Source organism: Idiotropiscis lumnitzeri, chromosome 6 (genome assembly GCF_059441095.1).
Source record: "Idiotropiscis lumnitzeri isolate Australia: NSW breed Sydney's pygmy pipehorse chromosome 6, RoL_Ilum_1.0, whole genome shotgun sequence".
NCBI classification, from domain to species: Eukaryota; Metazoa; Chordata; class Actinopteri; order Syngnathiformes; family Syngnathidae; genus Idiotropiscis; species Idiotropiscis lumnitzeri.
The window spans coordinates 16,126,453-16,150,076 of NC_142396.1; the positions used below are offsets into that span (position 1 = coordinate 16,126,453).

At 40.5% G+C, this 23,624-nt stretch overlaps 1 protein-coding gene across 3 annotated transcripts in view; it reads left to right on the forward strand.

The window, feature by feature from the left end:
* LOC148335414 (excitatory amino acid transporter 2-like) overlaps nt 1–23,624 on the forward strand; it is a 34,695-nt gene that overhangs the window by 5,985 nt on the left and 5,086 nt on the right. Inside the window, exons 1-10 of one of the 3 annotated variants that reach the window (XM_088297563.1) lie at nt 8,028–8,296; nt 13,744–13,883; nt 16,358–16,510; nt 16,999–17,249; nt 17,985–18,132; nt 18,248–18,374; nt 18,710–18,943; nt 19,023–19,217; nt 20,277–20,411; nt 22,123–22,366. In XM_088297563.1, coding sequence (XP_088153689.1) covers nt 8,259–8,296; nt 13,744–13,883; nt 16,358–16,510; nt 16,999–17,249; nt 17,985–18,132; nt 18,248–18,374; nt 18,710–18,943; nt 19,023–19,217; nt 20,277–20,411; nt 22,123–22,366 — 1,665 coding nt within the window. In that variant the 5' untranslated portion in view covers nt 8,028–8,258. Of the gene's footprint in view, nt 1–8,027; nt 8,297–13,743; nt 13,884–16,357; nt 16,511–16,998; nt 17,250–17,984; nt 18,133–18,247; nt 18,375–18,709; nt 18,944–19,022; nt 19,218–20,276; nt 20,412–22,122; nt 22,367–23,624 lie in introns of those variants that run through there. The other 2 variants (XM_088297565.1, XM_088297564.1) reach the window with 2 other exon arrangements.

Genomic DNA, 23,624 nt, shown 5'->3' on the forward strand with positions numbered 1-23,624 from the left:
TTTTCTAAATTTAAAAAATAGCTTTTGCTTTGTGAAGGACGCAATACATTGCGACGTCACAGAAAATTATGTTTGTCACTTAGTCGTAGAATAATGGTCAGCCAGGATTTCGTGGAATTTATGTTGTAAGCTTTCTCTTCCACTCAAGGGGCTTTGCCTTCTTCTAAGTAGGTTAAGGCGAATGAGACTTGCGGATTTATCCGAGACAGGAATCTATGTTGAAGAATGCATTTGCATAGATTTTGTGAATTTCACTATTTACATTGGCTTGAGTCTGGGGTTTCTATATTTATAGACAGCACAGATGCAAGCCTTGTTTAACATGTTTTCACCTTGCTACGCGTTTCGGCGTACCAGCAACTTGCCTCTAGTACACCTGACAATTTGGTGACTTGCAGGTCATGTTGCTTTAAATTTTCCTGCCGTAAAGAATAGTGGGTAACATTCTCCCGTAAAGCTTGGTCAGGAGTAACCTATGCTAAATGGGACTTAAAGGACAAGCTCTTTTCTTAAGCATTTGTACAATTTGAACGATCATATCGTCAAAGTACTTCGAGTAATCTGGCTCAGATTGGATAGGAAAGAAAACTTTGGTTGACTGGCACCTGTGCGCTCCGTTTAAGTCTTGTCTAGCGTGTTTGGGGCCATGTTGTGTCTCTCGTTCCGGCGCATTGAGTTGCTTCGTACCCGACTCATCCAACAATTTGGGAACAAAAGTAAAATGGGTACAAAGCCATTTTCATGCTGGGGCATTGATGTATTTTTATAATGGTCAATTGTGAATGTGCTGCACCTCACTTGGCCTTACTTCCCTAATCCACAGCGCATCTCACAATTTGGTGATGTAAAGTAGACACATTTTTAAACCAGCGAAATGAATCAAGTCTATTGTGCAGCGCAGGTGGTGTAACATGAATTTGGTGGATTTGATCGATGCGCAGGCAGACAAAATTGGTGCTCTGCGGACTTGTGTGGTGGATGTGCCCAGATTTTATTCAGAAATATGACTTCATCATGGGACAATGAACGATTCTTTGAATGAATTATAATTATCATCCTAAACATATTTTTAGAGCACCCCAATTAGAATTTGGGAGGTTTGGACACACGTGAATGCACGATCCAATTTCCCAGATCTCATCCACTACATCTTCCTTCACGGCGTACTTGAGATTTGAATGCAAAGAAGAAATACCATCACGATTGGCCAGGAAAAGGCTCGTTCCATCCCTCAACAGCGCACAACGGCACAAACGCCCCCGTTAAGCCCCTTTATACCTGTCGAAAGTGTAGCAAAATAACAAAGGGAAGCCCTTTTTGTGTAGGCAACGAAAATAGTGCCCTCGGTATAGCACACACCTATTCCCAGTTATGGGACGCGACAGACTTGCGTTGGGTGTGAATGTAGAGTCTTGTTAATATGGAATAGCGTGTATCGGAAAGGAAAGGGTTACTGTACCACTGGATCCCATTTTCATAATGAATCATGGCAATAATGAAATAAAAGCACACATGGAATTCATAGTTAGAAACTGTTACATTAAGAAACCTTGTTAAAATTCAATCTCGAGTTGTGAGAAGTATGTCATTGTTGATTTTTGGTTGCAGGGGTTTATATTAACCTCACCTGAAAGTACATGTAAATATTTTTTTTAATGTGGGAGAATCCCACAAAAAGAAGAGTTTTTTTAGCAAATAAAAAGAAAAAGACAAGCATTTTGTACCACGGTTAATTTTATGTTATAAGAAAAAATGCAAACTTTTATGCATGAGTTCAAGAATCATACGGACTTTGTTGCCATAGAAAATGACTGCAAATCATAAACAAATCAAATTACTGCATGCGCTCCTTAAATGATAGCGCCTTGACTCTGGGCTATTATGGACCTATGGAGTGAAGTCTCAGAGGAAACAGAAACAGCAGATTGAATATCACCTGTGAGCGGGTTGTGGTCATGACGGTTAATACATTAAATAAGATAATCAAGTTTTAGTTGAACGTTTGTCATGTTCAAATAAGATGTGTGTGAGATCCTTAGGGGTTCACCACAGTAATTGTGTGTGTCTGTGAGAGCGTGCGTCTAATTGTCTGATGGGTTGTGCATGTGTGTGTAGGAATGCCCTTTCTGTCAACACTGTGGGGTGGTGTAAGGCGAGCCTGCCATTGCTACTGCTTCTGGCTATGCTCACTCCCAACAGACTCTGGTGTTTAATTAGTGAGAGAACATCCATCCTCCTTAGTCTTCTTAATGGCAAATGCCAAACTAAGCTGAGACCTCGCATCCCTGCCTCGGAACTTGGACCGATGGAGATTTATGACATGGAATGAGAGTGCAGTACAATATACTGCTCTTGTGTGTCACTGCCTGCAATTACATGTTAATGTGCAGGAAATGTGTGAGACAGTCCGTGTGAAGGCATGTGATGTTTCTGCGTGTCTATTTTTACTAGTGGCAGGTGAGTCTATTGATGTATGAAATGTGATTTGCGCAGTAATGCCATTTCACAGGCGGAGCTAACCCACACAGCTGTCAGCTCTTCATGTAGCCGACAGATTACCTGATAACAAAGACTTCCTCCATGAACTGTGCATGTGAGACACTTCTAGTGATTTCTTCCATCTGATCTCTAACGTCTCCATCGCTACTTTTACAAGCAGCCACACCTTTTGCCCTCCCTCCTTTGTTATTCGCCTTCCTCCATGCATGGCCGCACATCTATCTTCATATGGCATTCTAGCCTGCACCCCTCTACTATTCCCTCTGTCTACTATACACCTCTCCCTCATCCTCTGTCATTCCTCTCTCAACTATGTGTGGCTAATAGTGGTGCTGTAGTAGGGGGTGGGGTGGTCCTGCCTTACGAGCTGATTTAATGAGCTCCTATGGGGAATCGGCCGAAGCCATCAGAAGCTGTGTGCCGCCATACAGTATATTCAGATCTGTTTCACAGATGTTCCTTTTGCTAATGATAGCAGAGCTGCTTTGTATTTGCATGATCAGCCGCACAGCTATAAGAAAGAGATGAGAGATGAGGACGCCAGCAGTAGGTGTGGAAGCCCTCTACAGTGCAGAGAGAAGGTAATCATGAATATGGATGATCTTTTCTCCATTGGCCTTTCATCTGAGATTGATGGCAGCTCCGATCTGGGGGAAAAAAGACTGTCTTCGAGGAACATCCTGGAAAAAAATGGCCTCATATCCAGACCACAAGGGGGATTTGGATTCAGCAACAGCCACAATAAATGAGAGGGTAACAAATGCATGTGTAGTCAAGGGACGTGCAGAGAATCATTGGAATTCACTTAACTGTAGATGCAGCAGTGAAGAGGGCCGTGGTTGGATTACATTTCAAACTCTAGTATCTCTGGTACTTCATGGAGATGAATGGGAATTATCCAATTCAGTCTATTCCAAACCCTCGCTGGCATAATAGGCCGTTAGCACGTAATTAGAGCTGAACTGGTCCCATCTGAGAGACCTATACAGACTACAACACGAGCCTCAGGATTCCCAGAGGCTCTGTCTCTAATGACTGCCTCATTATGAACACAAAGGGAAACAAAGTGAAAATTTAGAGGATGCTGACAGGCAGAAAAAAACTGATCAGTTATATGTGGCCAGGATGAGAGGCAAACTGATGGGTGGGTTGGATGGTTAAAATGGAATAAAAGTGATGAAATTACAAAAACATGGCGGCGTAATGTTCAGTAATGATGAAGTGAAGGTTTGTGTAGTTGATCAGTCACACAGCTGGGTTGTGAGTAGAACAGGAATACTATGCAAGTATGCGTGTATGTGTAGTTGTAAGTTAGTGTGGATTTGTATGAACATTTGGATTTGCATGTGTTCTAAATCTTGGGATTTTGTTTGTCCTGAAGAATGATGGTCAGCTCCTTCAGCACTCCATGTTGTCACTGACCATGGTACTGAAATCTTGCCCTGCTGACAATCTTGGTAGAAAAGTCACAAGTGGAAGTTTGTCTTGTGCAGGCTCAGGATGCTACATAGTGCGAGATGCGGAGGCAAGATGATGATATGTTGATCAGGTGCCGCGTCCGTTATGTGACATCATAGGAGTGTAACACAGTATAACCCATAAGGTAGACAAAAAAAGACAAGCATGACAAGCTGAACAAAGGTCAACATTTCAGGACATCTATTATCATTTTATGTTCTTTGTGTTCAAATAAGCTGTGTCAGAGGAAAAATATGGTTTTCATTCTTGCCATTCTCTCTTTGTCTTTTGACAGCGACAGTTGTCGACTGTCCACCATACAGTAAATACAGTGAGTCTGGCATAATCCTTTAGATACCATACCGCTGTGTTTGAAAATGCATATTTCTACTTGAGCAAGATCATCTAATTGTTGAACTCCAATGTAAATAGTTACATGGCTATGAAAAGTAAAGTACAATAAAGTAAGGTAATTAAAAGAAAAAAACATTTGTTTTTCTTTTTTTTCAATGAGCTCAAGTAAAAAACTTCTTTGTTTGTACCTATATTCCATTAGTTATATTACTTATATATAAATATATATATATATATATATATACATTATTTTTTTTTATATATGTATTTTTTTAACTCAGTTAATTCTGTTTTATTTACTTAAAAAATAATATGCATATTTTGCAAAGCCAAATTCAAATATGTTCCATAATAGCTGTACATCCTTAGCTCATCATCTCGGAACAAAACACTCTGCTCCGCTCAAGTTAGCACTGGCTCTAGCAAACCAACGCTGTATGGTGCTTGTGTACAGAACAAAAATTTACTTTAGAAGTTTTGAGAATTGTTTCTAAGAAAAATGTCTGTAAAACTGACTCCGTTTAGGTGGAATTCAACAATCAAAAAAAGAACAGTCTTTGAATTAAAATGACTGCATATTTGTTGATTTTACAATAATTTCAAGATATTATTCCCATTATTCACAAAGAATAGTGGTTGAAAAATGCAATGAATCTGTTAATTCTGTATTTTATTTTTTTTTTTTGCGATTAGGTATTTAACAAATCCGGCCCTGAAACCACCCCCCTGTGTGTGAGCACGTGTGTGTATTTGTATATATATATGTGTGTTAACTGCATCGCGTGCATTGGTCTGTACAAATGTGTCGATGCACAACCATAGTTAAGAGAAGTCGTTGCAAATGCGGATGGACGTGTTAAGTTAACCACTCACCACTGCTCAAGACAATGGTTGTGTATGCGTTGATGTGATATGTGGACTCCCAGCGATATGAACTATGCCAGCCTGTTCAGGCTCCCCGTTGTATGACTTTTTATTAATCCATCAAAAAATGCTGGCAACAAAGTCGTGCGTTGCAACAGAAATAGGACGTGGGCGATAATCATGAGGAAAGTGTGGATATATTGAATGGCAAGGCAAACTCTCATTGGAGCACTGAGGCTCAGGTTGCTTGTACATTTTTACAACAATATCTGCTACTTTATCCACTGGTAATTTTGACAATATCAATATGGTCACATAACGTCCTAAAACATAATACATGTGTAGCATTGTCTTGGCAGCCGCATCTGTGTGCGTCTGCGTGTTTCTCCTCCCTCCGTCCCACTGCAAGACGATCGTCATTGGCTGGTTTTAACTGTTATTTAATGCCAAATTTGACAAGAGGAATGTGGTTGGTTGAACTGAGCTTTACATGCACCACAAGTGTGGTAAGGTCACATGACTGATATCATCCTCATTTTAATGTTAACGTCGTGAATGTTCATGTCTGGAATTCAATATGATAATGGTATGGTAATCTCCCTCAGGATTACTGTTATATTTGTAGAATTGTTTTTTTATTATTATTTTCCTCCAGGAAGTACGTGTTGAGCAAAAGGGCTCACATCTGCAAGTGTACTTAACTGGATTTTATAACTATAACTACTTTGCCTAATGGAAAGCCATCTTTGAGAAGAAAGTGCAATTAAAAGTCGCAATGACAAACCCTTCCTTTCTTCAGATGTTGGAATTGATCTCCCACTTCCTATGCACTGCACAACCCGAAGTGTTTGCTGAGGGCTTCATTTTTCTTTTTCACAGCTCCTGGGCAGCCAGAATGTGTGAGCCCATTTCTTCCCACTACATAACAAAGTAGCTGAGAGGCCCAGTGGGGCCAGATATATCCGGAGCCTGGCCCAGCTCCAGTTGTCTTTACCTCACATTATATTGTGATGCTCTAGTCATGAGAACGGGCATTGGGCCCCAGAGACACCGGGGGGAAATGTGGATTCTCATTTAGATCTTCCTCGGTATGCATGCTTTTCAGAAGCACAATTGGCAAGAAACAAACACGCTCACACAACTTAACTTTAATGAAAAGACATTAGTTAGTTAGTTATGTAATCGAAGCTGCGCTATCTGTCGTAAATTTTGTAATTAAGCTCAGATCACAGACACATTTAAAATCTAATTAACTGCAATGAATGCAATTTTCTCATTTACGTATTTGCCATCGAGTTATGCTGTACCCCGTCGTGAGTTTCTTTCCCTATGTTAATGTTTGTGTGCCGTGTGTATTTGTGTGGCTGGGAGCGTCCTCCTTCCCCTTCATCCCCTTCTCTCTAAGCTGCAAAGTGTTGCCAGGACAACCCCTTGAGGTCCTGGCTGCATCGCAGCAGCCCTCAAAGGCAGCACTCAGGGAACCTCCACGCACTGGGAAGGCAGCATAAAATCGGGATAATCGCCGTCGATTACGGCTCACAATGAGCCGCAGCTTCTGAAAGATTCATTCATCTTGGCAAAAAAAAAAAAAAAGGTTGTGGAGGAAGAGAAACAGAAAGGAGCGTCTTGGTCCCGCCGCTGCTCTCCCACGGTGGGCACAGGCATGACATCAGTGGCCTGAAAGAACCAGCGTGCCCGTTGCCCTCCCCTCTCGCTATATTCTTAAATTTCCAATTTGAACCCCGCCCCCCTCCCTCTGTTTTTTTTCTCACCCCTGCCAGTTTGGATGCAGTGCTTGGCCGGGCAACTTGAGGCCACTTCCACTGTTTGCTTGTGAAACAAAGCCCCTCAAAAGGAAGAGAGAGGAAACAGAGCGCTTCACATGGTACCAGCCAAGAGCAGCGATGGCCACCTCCGCCTGCCCCTCTCAGGCCCCTCTTTTGGCTGAGAGGAGGTGGTGGGATCGCAGCAACCCCTTTCCTCCGGAGTGTCTCCCTGTAACCCCTTCCTCTCTGTACCACCAACTCTCATATATGAATGCTTCATTTTTTATGAGAGAGCCTTTTGAATAGGTATGACACGTCAAGGGATTAAGGATGAGCGACATCATGACACAACCTTTGCCGACCAGGATGACATTCCACCGTCTTTTGTTGTGTAGTCGGCCATTTGTTTGAAGAGGAAATAGCTTTCCAACACATTTCCCTAATTAGAATAATGTGATACTGCTGAATGCGATGTGAAGTCCCATGCTGCTGGGAGACGAGAGAAAAATCAGCTTGACTCCATCTTCACATGAATCGCGATGGTCATTTGTGCAGAGGGGCTCAAATGCAGCTCTTTTTTTTTGTGCTGGGATTCGGATGGTTTACCTTCAAGTGCCATAACCGTTTCTATCACCCGCTCAATGACATATACAGTTTGCCTTTATCACTGCACAGAAACAATATTGCATATTGTTGCATAACCACGGACAACGTTAAGCATGAACTCCCATCTGCTGTCCATCAGGACGGCAAACATGGCTGATGTTAAATCGCCCTTTTCAGCAAAACGTCTACTTGTAAAGCTCTGCATTTTGAGCCATTAGTGAGCATTATTATTGCCATATTCCACGGAGGTGGATCAATCTGGGAGTGGCGATTACAGTGTCCTGGGAATGGAGGGTCCCAGGGATTGTGCTTGTAAAATCGGATATTAATTCCCCGTCTCCATATCTGTTTTATTTATTTTATACGTGTGTGTGAGTTTGGCATGGGGTCTTGGTAGAGGAGTTAGGAGGTGGGGGCTCAGCTCCGGGGTGGGTGGGTGTCTGCAGACGTCAGTACGGGGCAATTCAGGTGGTTGCAGTGACTTGTTCTGGGGTCTGATCCGAGTGGAAAGGATTTCTGCTCTGTGGATGCTCAGCAAGAGCCGGTGGACAACTGAGAGCTAGCAGCACATCTATGCTGGCCGCAGCCAACAACCATACTTGGGACCCCTTCATCTGCTACTCTACTTTTTTTCATTGCATGGAGCAGGCGTGATTTTACAGAGACTGGTTCACTATTTGAATACCAAAGCTGGAGAAGTGACCCTGGTCAATGTACATAGCTCTTACCGCAACTCCACCTGAAATGAAGTAAGTCCATTTGGCATTCACACATTCAGAAAGGTCAGAAGTGAGTGCTGCCATTTTGAGCTTTAATCTTGAGGAGCTTTCAAAGCACGTGCAGCTGATTAATTCAGATCATCATTAATTCATACTTGGCTTCAGTACCATGTACAATTAGTCGGACTAAGATCTCAGCCAAGATTAATTGATTTATCCATCTAAGACCTCCCCCTCATGTGCATGTGCGTGCGTGTATGCGCACACACACATACACGTTCGCACCTGTGCATGACCTGATAACTGATTTATGAGATTCAGTGAATGGCTAAAAATACAGAAGACAGATTTATTTACCACATCAGATAATGGATGGATGGATCAAGTTACATAATTGTCTCGGGACTATGCTGAACTAGAAGTTTTTCCAGACTTGTAGCCCAACTCTTTCAGAATATATTGCCAAATATATACTTTATATTGTGTGCATTGTCCAAAATTAGACTGTGCCGTCGGAAATGTAATAATAGTAAACCAAAAACTCACTGTCTTAAGAAATAAATGAATTATTTATAGATTATGATTGTTATTGTTAGAAGGAAAGGCCACATAGTGTGCCATTACGTTAAGATGTTCCAAAAGATACGGAATGCAGTACAAATGTCTGCTATTTAAAATTCTGGCTTGAATTTTGACCAACATCAGAAGCAATCTAATTTCAGAGTTAATTTGAAGGGAGAACACAGGTGTCAAAACTCGACACCTGGGTTTCAGATCGGGCCTGCCATATCATATTTTGGTTCTACTTCTATGAATCTTGACAAAATCTGTTGCAAAATTTCAAATGGTTACATCTAAGAAAATATTGCAAATATTTTCTTTTTAACATGCTCCCTTTTTACAGTAACTTGAAAAATAGTCGAACATTCTATATAATTCCTGATTTCTGAACAAGTTAGCCATCAATTTGTGATGATGTGTGATAATATGAGGGGGGAAATTAACCACAGAATGCCTTGTGACAAACATGAATTTGATACACCTGCTCTAGAATATGCCAGGATGCTTTAGAATGCTACAGAGGTTTGAAAGAGCAAAACTGCAAGATCCATTGTATAAATTCTATTCAGTTTGTAAAAAATAATGTAATGTTTTCTGTTGCAACCCCACATATTTCAGCTATAAGACATTCATTCAACAAATCTATAAAGAAAAGAACAACTTAAAATTTGGCCAGGTTAGGAAAAAAGTCTACATTACGCATAATTTTGTGCAAGTTCATGCTGTCATGTGTCTTGGTGAGTAGGGTTCTAATGAGTCTCATGACAGAATAATATCCGACCTGCATGACATTTAACGTGCTTCCTGGCTCCTCACTGCTAAAAATAATGTGACCGCGAGGGACGTGCGAAAGAGTTTAATTAACTCCTCATCACTCTTAAGAACTTATGAATTCTGCGGCACTTCTCATTTTTCAACTCCCCCCTCTCGTCTATTTTTCTGTGCTTTCACTAATTCTGCCTCCTCTGCCTGATGTATGAAACACAAGCCATGGTGGAGTATAATGGGAATGCTTCGCCGTCTGTTTGCATGTTCATTCTGTATTTCACACTTCACTTTGAAGTTAATAAGAGGAGATCGGAACAGTCCATCTGTGTGCCTTGAAGCTGCCCAGGTGGTCTTCCTATAGTCAATCTCACAGTAATACACAAAGCTTGATAGGTGTGAGTGTCTGTGTGTGTGCGTGTGTGTAATAATTAGTAACTACAGTACACTAGCCTCCACTATTCGTAGAGGACTGCGCCCAATCGTGACTAGCCAATTTCTGCAAGTAATCGCCACTCACCTTAATATGATTGTCATAATAAACCATAGTAATATTATAAATGGTGACACCAAAAACACTTTAATTGTATTAAAAATCTTTGGAACCATCTTCAAACACTGACACCCTTAAAATTCAGTACAGTAAACAGATTTCCTTGAAGGACACCTATTTAGCATTGTAGTGACGCTCTGCGTGGCTAACGTGTCTGCGACGGCTTTCGGACAACATCTTTTGGTTTCCTGCTACTGTTATTTGTATCCAGAATTTGGTGTTAGCTTTCCATAGTATTGTATATGAAGGGGTTCAATCAAACAACAAGGCGTCGTCCACAACTCAAGGCAATGCAAGCCATTGCAAAACATCCTTGTAGAGAGTAAAGTGAGGCCTTCAAAGGTGGCGTAATTGCGGAAAGAGAGCCAGACTAACATGCTAAGTTAAAGGTCTGCAGACATTCAGGTGATGGAGATATTCTGTCGAGTGAATAATGAAGAGTCCATGGGAAGTGCAGAATTTTTTTTCATGCTGGATATTTACATCCTACCTCGGACTGATAGAACTATGCTGCATTGCATTGCATCATAGTTACTCCAACACATTATGGAAAATCACAAAGATTTTTTTTCCTGAAAAATAACATGGGCTAGTTTCCCAAAAGTTATCTGCGAATAGGCAAATGTACCTAAACAGCAACGATAGCAGTATTTTCCTTAAAAAATATTTTTTTAAATCATACATTTTTCCTCAAATGTACTGTCCCGAATTATCAGCAGTATGACAAGATATTTTACAAAGAACTGAGAGTAATTTTATGAGTTTGCCAGAAGACAGCTGGGATAGGCTCCAGCACGCCCAAAAGCAATTTCACTCCAAAACATCTGAACAGGTCAAGCCACATTTGAACAGCTTTGCAAGTCATGCATCAATTAAACAAGGTTGCAACATCAGCAGAGAGGTAAAGAAGTCACGTTTGAACAGGATTCAAGGGGAGAGAACTGGTCTACCCCTCTAGAATCGCTGAAGGTGTGAGAATAATTTCTGAAAAGTAGGTGGCGTTTCTAACATACTACTTTCTTCTATAGCAGGGTTGTCAAACTCATTTTTCGTGCGGGTCGCATCGCAGTTTTGGTTTCGCCTGGTGGAGCTTTATGATAGTGAACCCATATAAATCATCATCATATTATTATAACATATACACAACAAACTGATGGATAACTATTTTTTAAAGTCAGAACCCAAGAAAATGTTGTTTGTTTAACTACCACTCAATTAATTTTAAAATTGTGATTGTTAACAAAGAAAAAATGCTTGCTATATTTTAACGTTTTTAAGGTTGACGACAATTTGTAATCTAGGTATTTTAGCAGGAAACAAGAAGTCGTATATGATTTGCTTTTGCGGGTCACATAAAATGATATGGCGGGGCCCGATCTGGCCCCCGGGCCTTGAGTTTGACACCTGTGTTCTCTGGTATAAGGTCAACAACAGAGCTTTGAGAAACCAAATCTTTAGCCATCACAATGCGCCATCTTATGCCACAAAGATTCCGGTGCGTGACGGGCAGCTATGGTCCCCATCCTCCTGACTATCCTTTTGCAAAAGATCGATGAGAAAGGCGGTAGTTCACATGCAAACAGCAGCTCTAGCAGCCCAACTACAGGAACCACCTTCACGAGGTGTTGGGCCCAACGAAGAGTTCCCGGCAACAACGAGATACAATTATTATCTCGTTGCTCAACAACAACAACAACAACAGCAGCAGCTCTAGCAACAGTCTATTCTCACACCCTGGAAAGAAATTCAAGGAAAAGCTGTCCAAAACCACACAAGTTCAATAGATGCAAGAATTGCAAAGTGTTCCCATGTTTCAGTGTAACTTGACCTGTTAATGATTGAAATAGCTTTTGATTGCAGCAAATACAATCTTGTAATGCTGCTAATTCAACAAGAGACTATTTTGAATTCTTTACAGCCTATAAAAAAATCTTGAAACACTGCTGTGCATAATAATTGGTAAGAGTGAATTTTAACAAAAAATTGTTTTTAATTTAAAAAAAAAATACAGTTTTCATTAGGACGTTTGTTTAAAAACATTTGACATATTCAGTTAATGACAGGAAAGTTATGCTTGGTGCTGTTTACAATTTAAAATTCAAGATAAACATAATTCACGCAATATTCATTTATATATCAATACATCATTTCACAGATCAAGATAAGACATCTTTCACTGTACAGTCAGCAGCCGCGGGTGGCTACAAGGACAACCAAATAAAAATGTTCTTCACTAAGATTTATTTCTGCACTGAGCTTCAGAGGTGAATCCAAATGGTGTAGTCACATAATTTTTCTCGACAATTTGTCTCTACTGCCATTTGCAATGGGATTCTTTCAGATACAGGTATAAGTTATGGCACAGGTGGCGTAATGCCATTTTGCTGGATTTGATCCAGGCAGCGGCAGAGAGATTCTATGCTATGGGTTCTTGGGTGTCATCGTATTTCCATGGTATATATGACATCAGCGTGCATTAAACCATCTGAATCCAATCTGAAAACCATGCCAGTGAGTCCGTTCTGCTTCCGCCATGTAGACAGCGTGCCTATCCTGTGCTGTATTTAAAGTGAATGAATAAAGGGAGTCGCTTAGACTGGTCAAATGCCCATTTCTAACTGTGAAAAAAGAAAGACAAATGAAGACGTACAGATAAACTAAAAATAATATTTTCAATACAATTTTTCAGTCTCTTTCTTTATGAGAAAAAAGTAGCTGCACACCTGCTCTCTTATCACATTCACACAATGAAGGTGCAAGAAAACGCTCTGTACTTTCTTGGGCAATTATGTGTCATTTAATTAATACGCCTGTGTGACAAATTTCCCTCATTGTGCCATTGTATTTGAGGTTTAGTATGATGACACAAATTATATTGTCATGCAGTCATCTATGGAAATTAAGTGGAAAATAAACCATACTTAGAGTCTCTTCCCCATCTCTAAATCGATGTGACGTCCCAAATTGTGTGACTGAACCAAGGATAATTGACCCAACACTGTAACCACACATTGTCTATTGAACATAGATATAAAGGACACCACATAAAGTATGTTGTTGATTCAAATACAGAGAACCGATTTGGTAATACATTTATATTGCAAAACCATTTTTTTTCGGAACCAGATCTCCAGTGAACACAGTTTAACCAACAGACTATAACACTCTCATTGTATTGGAAGTGTTCATGCCCAAACTGCTGCAACGGATCACATTAATAAATTGTCCTGGCAGTTACGAAATGCCACACGAGAGAGCATTAAGAATCGGCTTTTAATAAACCAACTCAAGTGTTTTAGGTATCATCTCAAGAGGCGGCAACTTTATCGGCGGCAGATTGTCGTCAGCTTCCATCTGCTGGCTGCCATAGCAACCACAAAGGATAATACGGGAATGACAGCTCAGCATCACACTTGGATGGTTTAACAGTTGCTGTTTTCTTGGAATATATAAAGATTTTTAGTGCTAGTCAGAACAGGAAAATGATTGGATTTAGGCTGCACTTTACAAAGTGAACAACAAGAAGCTTTAAGGTGAGGGATTTTAGTTGCATGATTGCATTGCTTAACCATTTCATTGTCCTATGTGTGTTCCACAGTGCCAACAGTATGCCTAAACAAGTGGAGGTGAGGATGCACGAGAGTCACCTGGAGCCAATAGAGGCCCGGCCTCAGTCCAAATGTGCCAGAATCTGCTCCAAGCTGTTCAAGAACCTTCTGCTCACACTCACTGTCCTAGGTCAGTATTCAGGACGTCTTTTTGTCCCTATTTTTGTTTTGTGCTTTGTGATGTCGGTGTTCCCGTTAGCTACATGAAATGGGAGCAGCCATCTGCACTGTTTAGATGTACCAGACAATGAGATGACTGGCTGTGTTGACCTTTCTCCCATCCTTGCCACCTGTTACAATTATAAGCGCTCGGCAGCATCCACCCAGTCACCTAAACATTCTCTGGTGGTGCATAAAAACTGTTGTGATTATAACAGGCTCACTGCAACCGGGATTTGTCTTGACACGAGGAAAGGGCACCGATGCAAGAATGTAGGGCCTGAAGCCACACATGGCATTTGTTTGACGACTATGTTGGCTGTCTCACACTACGTTTACATATATGCAGGCATGCTGTAGGTTGAAAAAGCCTGGGTTGCATAATGTGATTATTTGTGCATGTATGTGAACATCCCATCCCATTTGGATGTAGAGGTGGAATTCATAAATCTCTTGGATTAAGATATTGGATTAATATATATATATATATATATATATATATATATATATATATATATATATATGGATGGATGATAGATAGATAGATAGATGGATTTCTCTTAAAAATAGTTGTCCTCCGTCGCCATTCGACCTTGTCATTTTAAAGTTCTTCCATTATTTCTTTTCACTTGTCGCATCCCCTCCCCGAAAAAGAAAAAAATAAATAAACGGCAGGCAAACGCCAGAGGCTTCATAATTCATAAGCATTACTTAACGCTCGTTAGCTGGCTAATTTCCGATTCATATCCACTTACTGTAATTTCCAGACTCCAATACACACCTGATTAAAAGCCAAAATATCTCAATTTGGGCATAAAAACTGATTTGTACTTACCTTAGTCGCTTCAGGCTAATAGCCACGTAACCACGTTATTAATTTGGGTAAACACCGGGCGACACTTTTTCACCCCCAAAAAGGACACAGGAAACCAAAACCTTTCTAAGACTCTTGTTGTTACATGTTTCAAATTCCCAGATGATCTTGGACTGGGATCGCACTGTTGCGATGGCTGTATTTATTGCACTTCCTCCCTTCGCTCAAATTAAAGGCAACATAAGATGCTTATTCCGTCTCGCAATTGCATCGCTTCCGTGTATATGGACACTCCCTTCTCTCTCTCTCAATTCAAGAGCCACTAAACACAAGGACATTACAAGATTAGATTCTCCTCCGAGTGCAAATATTTGAATTCTGTACACGTGGTTCTTGACCTGTTTAGGCACAATTACAGGGAGGGTTGAAATGATCCATGACCATGTGAAGCACCCACCTGTGCAAAAAGCCTTTGAAAACGTCACTGAAGCAAACGTCTGCCCGACATCTTCACATCGCCTTTTTCACGGTCTAAAGCCATGAGTGGTGGAATAAATAAAAAATGAGCAAACAAGCTTGTCTATTAAGTGGTTATTAATATGGGACAGAGACATAATTACCACTGTAAAACACAGGGCCAACGTAATCCACGTAAAATTCTGAATGTGGAAGACTGAGCCTAGATCTGCGTTTGGATGCGAAGGCCAGGGCGGCGAGTGCACGAGGTGCTTGCGAGTCTGAATGGGGAAATTGCAAGAGTGCCAAAGAGAAGGCACAGGAAATCAAGTGCCATCCAAAAACATTTGCACGTCAGGAGTCCACAGGATGCCGCCACCCTGGAAGATGGATTGAGGACAGTGTACAAAAGATGGGAAGCTTTTCTTTCCAGTGTGTTATAAAACATCCACTTGGGCAGTGCGATCTTTGGCAGTGGAGGTTGAAGAGGAGGAAGCGTGGCGCTGGGCTGGTGGGATGAAGTGTTGCTCGTGTCTTGATGAGATAGGAAGATCCAAAAGCCAATCCCCAGAGCTAGCAGAGTGGACACGCACAAATCCTACATTTTTCTGGCTAATAGTAAAGTAGTGGCATTCATAAAATAGGAAACAAATGCTTAGAATGGAATGAAATTGATTTATTTTTTTGAAGGCTGTTCCTAAACAATGACGTATTTCATCCTAAAAACAATTGTCTTCAGTTTTATCTTCTCAACCAACCACCTTACTTAAGCACACGGAAAACGACGTGCTTTTTATGGCTTTGCCACTTAACAACCCAGGCTGTGGTAACCGAGGTAACAGTGTTGCGTATGTCCTATTATACTCGCCAGTCAGTCAACGTCATTCTCCCTTCTGAAGAACTGCCAACAATGTCATTAGTGTAACTCTTGCCTGTCAGTAGATTTCTTTCACCGCCATTGTGTGCTCATCAGTCCTTGTCACTTTCTCTAACTGCAGCTTGACAATGACTTGCGCAAATGGTTCTTGATGGAAAAAAAATGTTGCTTATTTTCGATGTACAGCCTCAAGTATCTTAACTGAATGATAACTTCAATGTGACATTTGCTTGACGATATTTCTATTGCGCCACAGAATTAATTTACTGCAACATCTCTCCTTGTCTGTCTACTTCAGGTGTGATTTTAGGAGCAGTGTCGGGGATGTTGCTTCGTGTTGCCTCCCCAATTCACCCAGACATAGTCATGGTCATTGCCTTTCCTGGAGATATCCTCATGAGAATGCTGAAGATGTTGATCCTGCCTCTTATCATCTCCAGTTTAATCACAGGTATGTCAAATTCCGTTGCACTGTGTACATTATCTGGTTCAGAACTGGCTGTTTGCTTAATTCACCAGTGGAATTAGTTGGCACACACTTCTCAGTAATTCAATAGATCTGAACAATCTGGTGAGGCCCATGTTGTATTGCAGATTCTACTTCTACAAAAATAGTCAAGCTCAGTTTTGACTCGTGAGGTGATGTGCTATTTATAATCTTGTGGTTACAGTCTACCGAGGCACAATATTATGATGAGGAGTCTTTCAAATATTTTTCCTCCTTGCATGTATAAATAGGGCAAACCCAAAAGTGTGTAATAATCAAAGGTAATATTATGTAACACAATTCAAGTTCAGGATCAAATTAGATTATGCACATTACTGTTGTGCCTGGGAGTACTGCATATGCTGATGCTATTAGCAGGATCCAAAATGCAGAAAATATTGCATCTTTACGTGCATGACAAGCTATTTTCGTCTGTCGTTTTCTTGCTGCAGGATTGGCTGGTTTGGATGCCAAATCGAGCGGTCGTCTGGGTACCAGAGCAATGGTCTACTACATGACCACTACTATCATCGCTGCCATCTTGGGAGTCATCCTGGTGTTGGTCATCCACCCTGGAAACCCCAAACTGAAGGAGAATCTTGGAGAGGGAGAGAAGAATGATGATGTGTCCAGCTTGGATGCCTTCTTCGATCTGATCAGGAATCTATTCCCAGAGAACCTTGTGCAGGCTTGTTTCCAACAGGTAAGGCAAAGGTTTAGAGGGAAAAAAAATTCCATCCAGTTTTTCCCCATAAATCATGTCCAGGCTTTTGTTAGAGCTGGAGCATATCCCATCTGAATTTGGACGATGGACAGAGGAGAAACAATCATTAGTACTGATATTGGATTTACTTACTATTAGTTTGTTCGGAGGGTCCCCCCAAGGGTTCCCGCCTACCGCCGCACACACAAGATTTCAAAGATATAAATTTGGAACATCCAAGTGGTGTGGAAGCCACTTGTAAGTAAAAAGAGCACCCTCTCGTAGGAAAAATCTGTGCAATTTTTTACATGGGGGAAAAAAAAATAATCAACCACATTGGTAGGCAACAAAATGTGAAAAGTACAGAACTCACTCTTACATTCACATGTATCTTTCTTCCAATCCCACAAGTTTATAAATAGTCAACAACAATTTGCGATTCTTCTCAATTGAAATTGTAGCAATTCTATGAGTACACAATAGCGACAATTGCATTTTTGCTGCCACTTTCACCCTTAAAAATTCACACACTAAATAAATTAGTCGTTATAAGGGGACTTTGAAACAGTGTTGAATATTCAAGTTTGAAATCAAATAAAACTAGCATCATGTGCTAATGAAACGTCAGCTCGGGAGAGCACAACATATAAGAGAGTGAGAGCATGTACTGTATGTACATTTTTCATACTGTATCAATCACCCAGATTTTCACTGAACGTTGACGTTCTACCTCAGATCCAGACGGTGACTAAGAAGGTGGAGGTGGTTATCGAGGAAGATGTCAATGCCACCTCAATGGAGGGCCTGTTGGCAAACATTACAAAGGAACCTCAGTTTGCCATTAAAAAGTCCCTGCAGTTCAAGAGTGGAATGAACGTCCTGGGTCTGTATTAAGTTATAAAGTCAAACAGTGATAAAATGGTTTTGTCTGATTTCAATTCCCTCTCCTGTCCACTTTCATTGTCAAAGTTTGACAGCTGTGTGACTTTCCCTCACAGGTCTGATCGGTTTCTTTATTGCATTTGGCATCTGCATGGGCAAGATGGGAGAGAGAGCCAGACTGATGATTGAATTTTTCAACATTCTCAATGAGATTGTGATGAAACTTGTCATCATGATCATGTGGTTAGTATTGGAAAAAAAATATATACGATTAACTTTAAACAATTTGGTGCTTATTTTCCATTGCCATATGTTTAAACCAGGGCTGTCCTGTTTTCCATCCCTCCCTGCTGCAACACACCTGATCAAATAATCAGCAAGGTCTGCAGAAGCAGGATAAGAATCCTGATCATTTGAATCAGGTTGCAGCAGAGAGAAATGGAAAAAAGGCAGGAATGCGGCCCTTGAGGAACAGGATTGAAAGCTCCTGGTTTAAAAAGTGTTAAAACCATTTTTGGTGTTATAAACGTAGTCATCTTATATTATGCACGCTTCTGAATTTTGTTTACATTTTCCAGGTATTCTCCCTTTGGTATTGCCTGCCTGATCTGTGGCAAGATCATCTCCATAAAGGACTTGGAAGTGGTGGCCAGGCAACTGGGAATGTATATGGTCACTGTGATTGTTGGCCTAATCATTCATGGAGCGATCTTCCTGCCGAGTATCTATTTTGTAATTGTCAGGAAAAACCCCTTCAAATTTTTCTTGGGTATTTTCCAGGCGTGGATCACTGCCCTGGGCACTGCATCAAGGTCAGCATTAAAGACCATCGATGTCTGTATCGTTACTTGTTTTAATATTCAAACTAATGTATAATGTTTATATTCTAAGCGCCGGCACACTGCCTGTTACTTTCCGCTGCCTGGAGGAGAATTTGGGAATTGACAAAAGAGTCACTCGTTTCGTGCTCCCGGTGGGTGCCACCATCAACATGGACGGAACTGCTTTGTATGAGGCTGTGGCTGCCATCTTCATTGCCCAGATGAACGGTGTCCACCTGGACCCCGGTCAGATTGTGACTGTTAGGTCAGAAGCCACACATACACTGTCTATAACACTTCTGTTCCATAAATTGATTTAGAAAGTTAGAATAATCTCAAATAAATAAATAAAATCTTTTCATACAAGGTTATAATTTCTTATCATGAATCGGTATTATCATGGCAAAAATGCTAAAAGACAACACCCAAATAAATTCAACATTTTTTATGAATTGACATAAGTAAACATTTTATTCATTTAACCTTTAAATTGAATCAAATATGCTTCATTTCAGGTGTTTCTATATTTAAGTCTGTGGTGGGTGTATCCGCAAGGCACACCAATGTCGAAATCCTGGCCGATGAGCTTGTTGGTTTATAAGAGGAATTAAGGAACTCATTTTCTGCAGTAAACTATGAGGCTGCATTTGCTTTTGTTTAATAAAATGGCTCACTGGGAGGGAGGAGTACACTTGAGGAAGGTGGACAGACAAACAGATACTAACAGTTTGTGCAGTTAAATGTGAAAATTAAATGTTCAGAAATAGTAAAGCAACAGAGCAAAAACATGGCAGAAGACGTTCAAGCAATAAAATAGACAATGTTGAATGAGAGGACCAAGCAAGACCATGGCCAAAATACAAGTTAATACTGTAATTGCAATATAAAGGTCGATGCGCAAACTTACAAAGGAAGGGAAAAAGTTGATTGGATCTGTACACAAGGGGTTGAGTGATTGCAACTATTGACAAAGACAAGTGGCACAACATGCACTCTCATCTAAAAAAAGATGAATACAAGGAGTTACCAATAGTTCCAATGGAACAAATGCACGAAAACTACCTATGTCTCCAAATATTATTAATTGGCACTGGCTTGATAGTGAGAGTCAAGGCTGAGTGACCTTCAGTTTGAGAATTCATCACTCCCATCACTCGGCCCACTTGTAATTGAAGCCTTTCATCTTTCATACTGAAAGTTTACTTCTGAACACGGAGAACCCTCGTTCATTCCAGCCTGTCGCTGCTATTCTTAGTAGCACCATTCAGAGTTATTTTTTTTATTTTCGACTATTTGTTTTTTTATGTATTGTGTTTTCATCCAGTCTCACAGCCACTCTGGCCAGTGTTGGAGCTGCCAGTATTCCCAGTGCCGGACTGGTGACAATGCTCTTGATCCTGACTGCTGTCGGGCTGCCAACTCAGGATATCAGTCTTCTAGTTGCTGTTGACTGGCTTCTGTGAGTATATTTTTGTTTTGTAGTGATTGCTTACGTTGAAAATGTAAGTTTGCTCGGTGGAAAAGAAATTAACAGTAAAATAAATAAATAAAGAAAGAAAAAGGATATATACATATTTTATATATATATATATTTAAATACTGATGATTGTAAAAGACAAGATCTTTGTCAGTGTTGTTATAAAAATCTAAAACTTAAATAATGTAATGCATTTTTTTAAGGAGTCAAATAAGTATTTAGCTGTGCATACCTGTCATTTAGTTTTCGTAATTATCAGAGATGGGTACTTTACCCTACTTTGCCTGTCCGTCCTCCGTTCACGACCTGGACACGCTTCCGCCATCGTCCCTTCGTCCTTACTCATAAAATAATCGTCCCCATCCATCCTCGTCCTTTTAAAGCGCTTCTGTCTTTGCATTTCACCAGTCCGTCCCCGCCGCCAAGAAAAAAAATTGAAAAAAAAGAAAAGAAAAGAAAAAAAAAAAGCATCCGTGCATGACAAGATGCTAACGACAGAGGTTTCATAATTCACAAACATGTTTTAAAGCTAATGATCTGGCTAATTTCCTATTCACATCCTCTTATGCATGATTAAAAGCCACAATAGCCAAATTTAGCAATAAAAACAGATTCGTACATTTGTTAGCCGCTTAGGCCTAATAGTTGCACATCTCCATCTTATTAAATGGGATATTATCGATATTATAAACACCCCAAAACGATGCCAAACGCAGCTATATGTAAATTATCAATTTTCTAGGCTGCCACATGGAAACTCAGGTCTTTGGCTCCCTCCGTATGTTTTCTATTGGGGTTGAGGTCTCGAGATGGACGAGGCCACTCCACGACATGAATAATCTTCATTGCGACCAGTCCTTTGTCGCCCTGGTAATATGCTTTTGGGTCATTAGCATGCAGGAAGACCCGGGGGTTAATGGGGGAAACGAAAAACATGAGGGGAAATTAGAGATTGATTCTGCGATCCTGTGAATCTCCGGGTGCCTGACTGCGATCCATAGTTTTAAGTTGTAATATTGCCAATCACCATTAGATGGCTGTCTTTGTTTGGCTTATATTGGGTCTGATACTGCCCTATTATTTTGTGAGTAGGCCTCATATTTTTTGCGCGGATTTGGAATGATATGAAAGACAAACACAGTAATATTACAATTTTGAAGATGATAATTTTGAGGAAAAAATTGTGCAAAATCACTTTTTGCAGTTTTTGTCTGAGGTTTTGTGCTGTCCTTATATAGTGAGTAAGAGAAATTTTGGCTCTTTTAATTCACCGCACTGAAACAAAATACTGTATGTTAACCACATTTAGTTTGCTACAAATTATTTGTTTGAACAGTGGATCTCTCATACATGCGTTGAAAAATGTATTATGAAAAGCTTGATATATTAAGAGCCCAGGTTTTATAGTTATCCACATATTGTGACTATATTTAAAATAGCATTTTTGTCATAAAAGTTGGGGACTGTGTGATCCAACTCGACTCCGATTTTGCCTGCCAGTAGCACTGCTGAATTAATTGTGACTCTGACTGTATTAAGTTGTCCACCCTGCTCTATATAAAATACATGCAGAACACAATTCAAATGTATGAAATCCATTGAAATCCGAACCGCTGAGTAGCCAAAGCTTTCAGTTATCCAACAAGAGTAAGTCAAACCCTGCTGCTTCTTCTAATGCAAATGTTCTCCTCAGGGACCGATTCCGGACCTCTGTGAATGTGGTCGGAGATTCCTACGGTGCAGGCATCGTGTACCATATGTCCAAGGCGGAGCTCGAGGAGCTGGATGCGCACACGGCTAAATCAGACGACATTGAAATGACAAAGACCCAGTCGTATTACGACGACATGAAGAACCACCACGAAAACAATTCCAACCAGTGCGTCTTAACGCCTACCGCAAATGCTAACAATTCTGTCGTAGTAGATGAGTGCAAGGTACAATTAATTCTTACTGATCTAGAGACTTGTATATAACCATCTCTCTTGTTGCATGCTCACTCTACATTGCTGCTTGGCTCTTTTAATTCTCTGCACTTTTGTATCAGACATTTTAACAGACTAACTTGACAGCTGGAATGATGCATGAGGACAATGCATGTTTGTACTTCTTTTGCAAGAGCCGATTTTTTGTCGTGAATGTGTCGAAATATAACAACTCATCCACAAATGACTTCTGAAAAAAATCGTCTCAGCACCTTTCATAAGCTTCATGAGGGCTTTTATGATGCCTATAAACTGCTGTGGATGCTAAAAGGATTTCACTGGACAATGTAGGATCATTATTTGGCAGAACTCACGTCCATCAAATGTTTCTTCAACACCCATATTTAAAGCCCATCTAAGTAAGATAATGTTCCCCTGATTTGTTTCAGTTTCTGTAGACGCATTTTTTCCCTGTGCTCAGTGTCCCACGTGGACCCTTCCATTCATCTAATTATAGCTTATTTTAATTATTAACAGATTTCCAATGGATCACCCTTTGCAGGCATTTGAAATCCAAAGATGGAAAATGTTGCCGATAATTAGCAGCTCATAGATTCCCGAGACACACCTACCTCACAGTCACTGAGTCATTACCACACAGGGATTACTATTTGAGACAGAAACCGTTTTGGTCCATTGTGGGGGTTATGTAGTGTAAAAACACAACAATTCTGGACCATGTATTGCATGTATGTACATCATCATGCATATGCTCTATTCATTTTTATTAAAGGATGGAAGGTGTTGCCTGGTAACACTGGCACCAGAAATCTGGTTCCGAGCGGTAATTTACATCCCTTTCCCAACAGACCAGAGGCTCGCTATTTTCAGTTTCTTCTCTGTCTAGTTTGCTTATTTTGTTATCTGCTAACAGCATGACTCACTACTGTCAATTGTGAAAATGATATAGCAGGTCTGCAAAATATCCCCAATGCATTATTTATGTCACCTTTGTGCCATTGTGTTGCATGCAAACTTTGTTTTCAATGTATTTTGATAAATGTTTGGTGTGTCCCCAGGTCACGCCACTCATAAGACCACTATATGCATGTTCATCAGCGGCTCCCTGGGAGTTCCAGTTGCAGTCATGATAGTTACATTTGTTGTTGATGCTATTTTGTCAAAGTACTCCAATGTACTGCACACATTACCATGGAACACAAAATGAAAAAGAACGAGTTTGAACACTATTCTGGCTTCATCAGAAGAA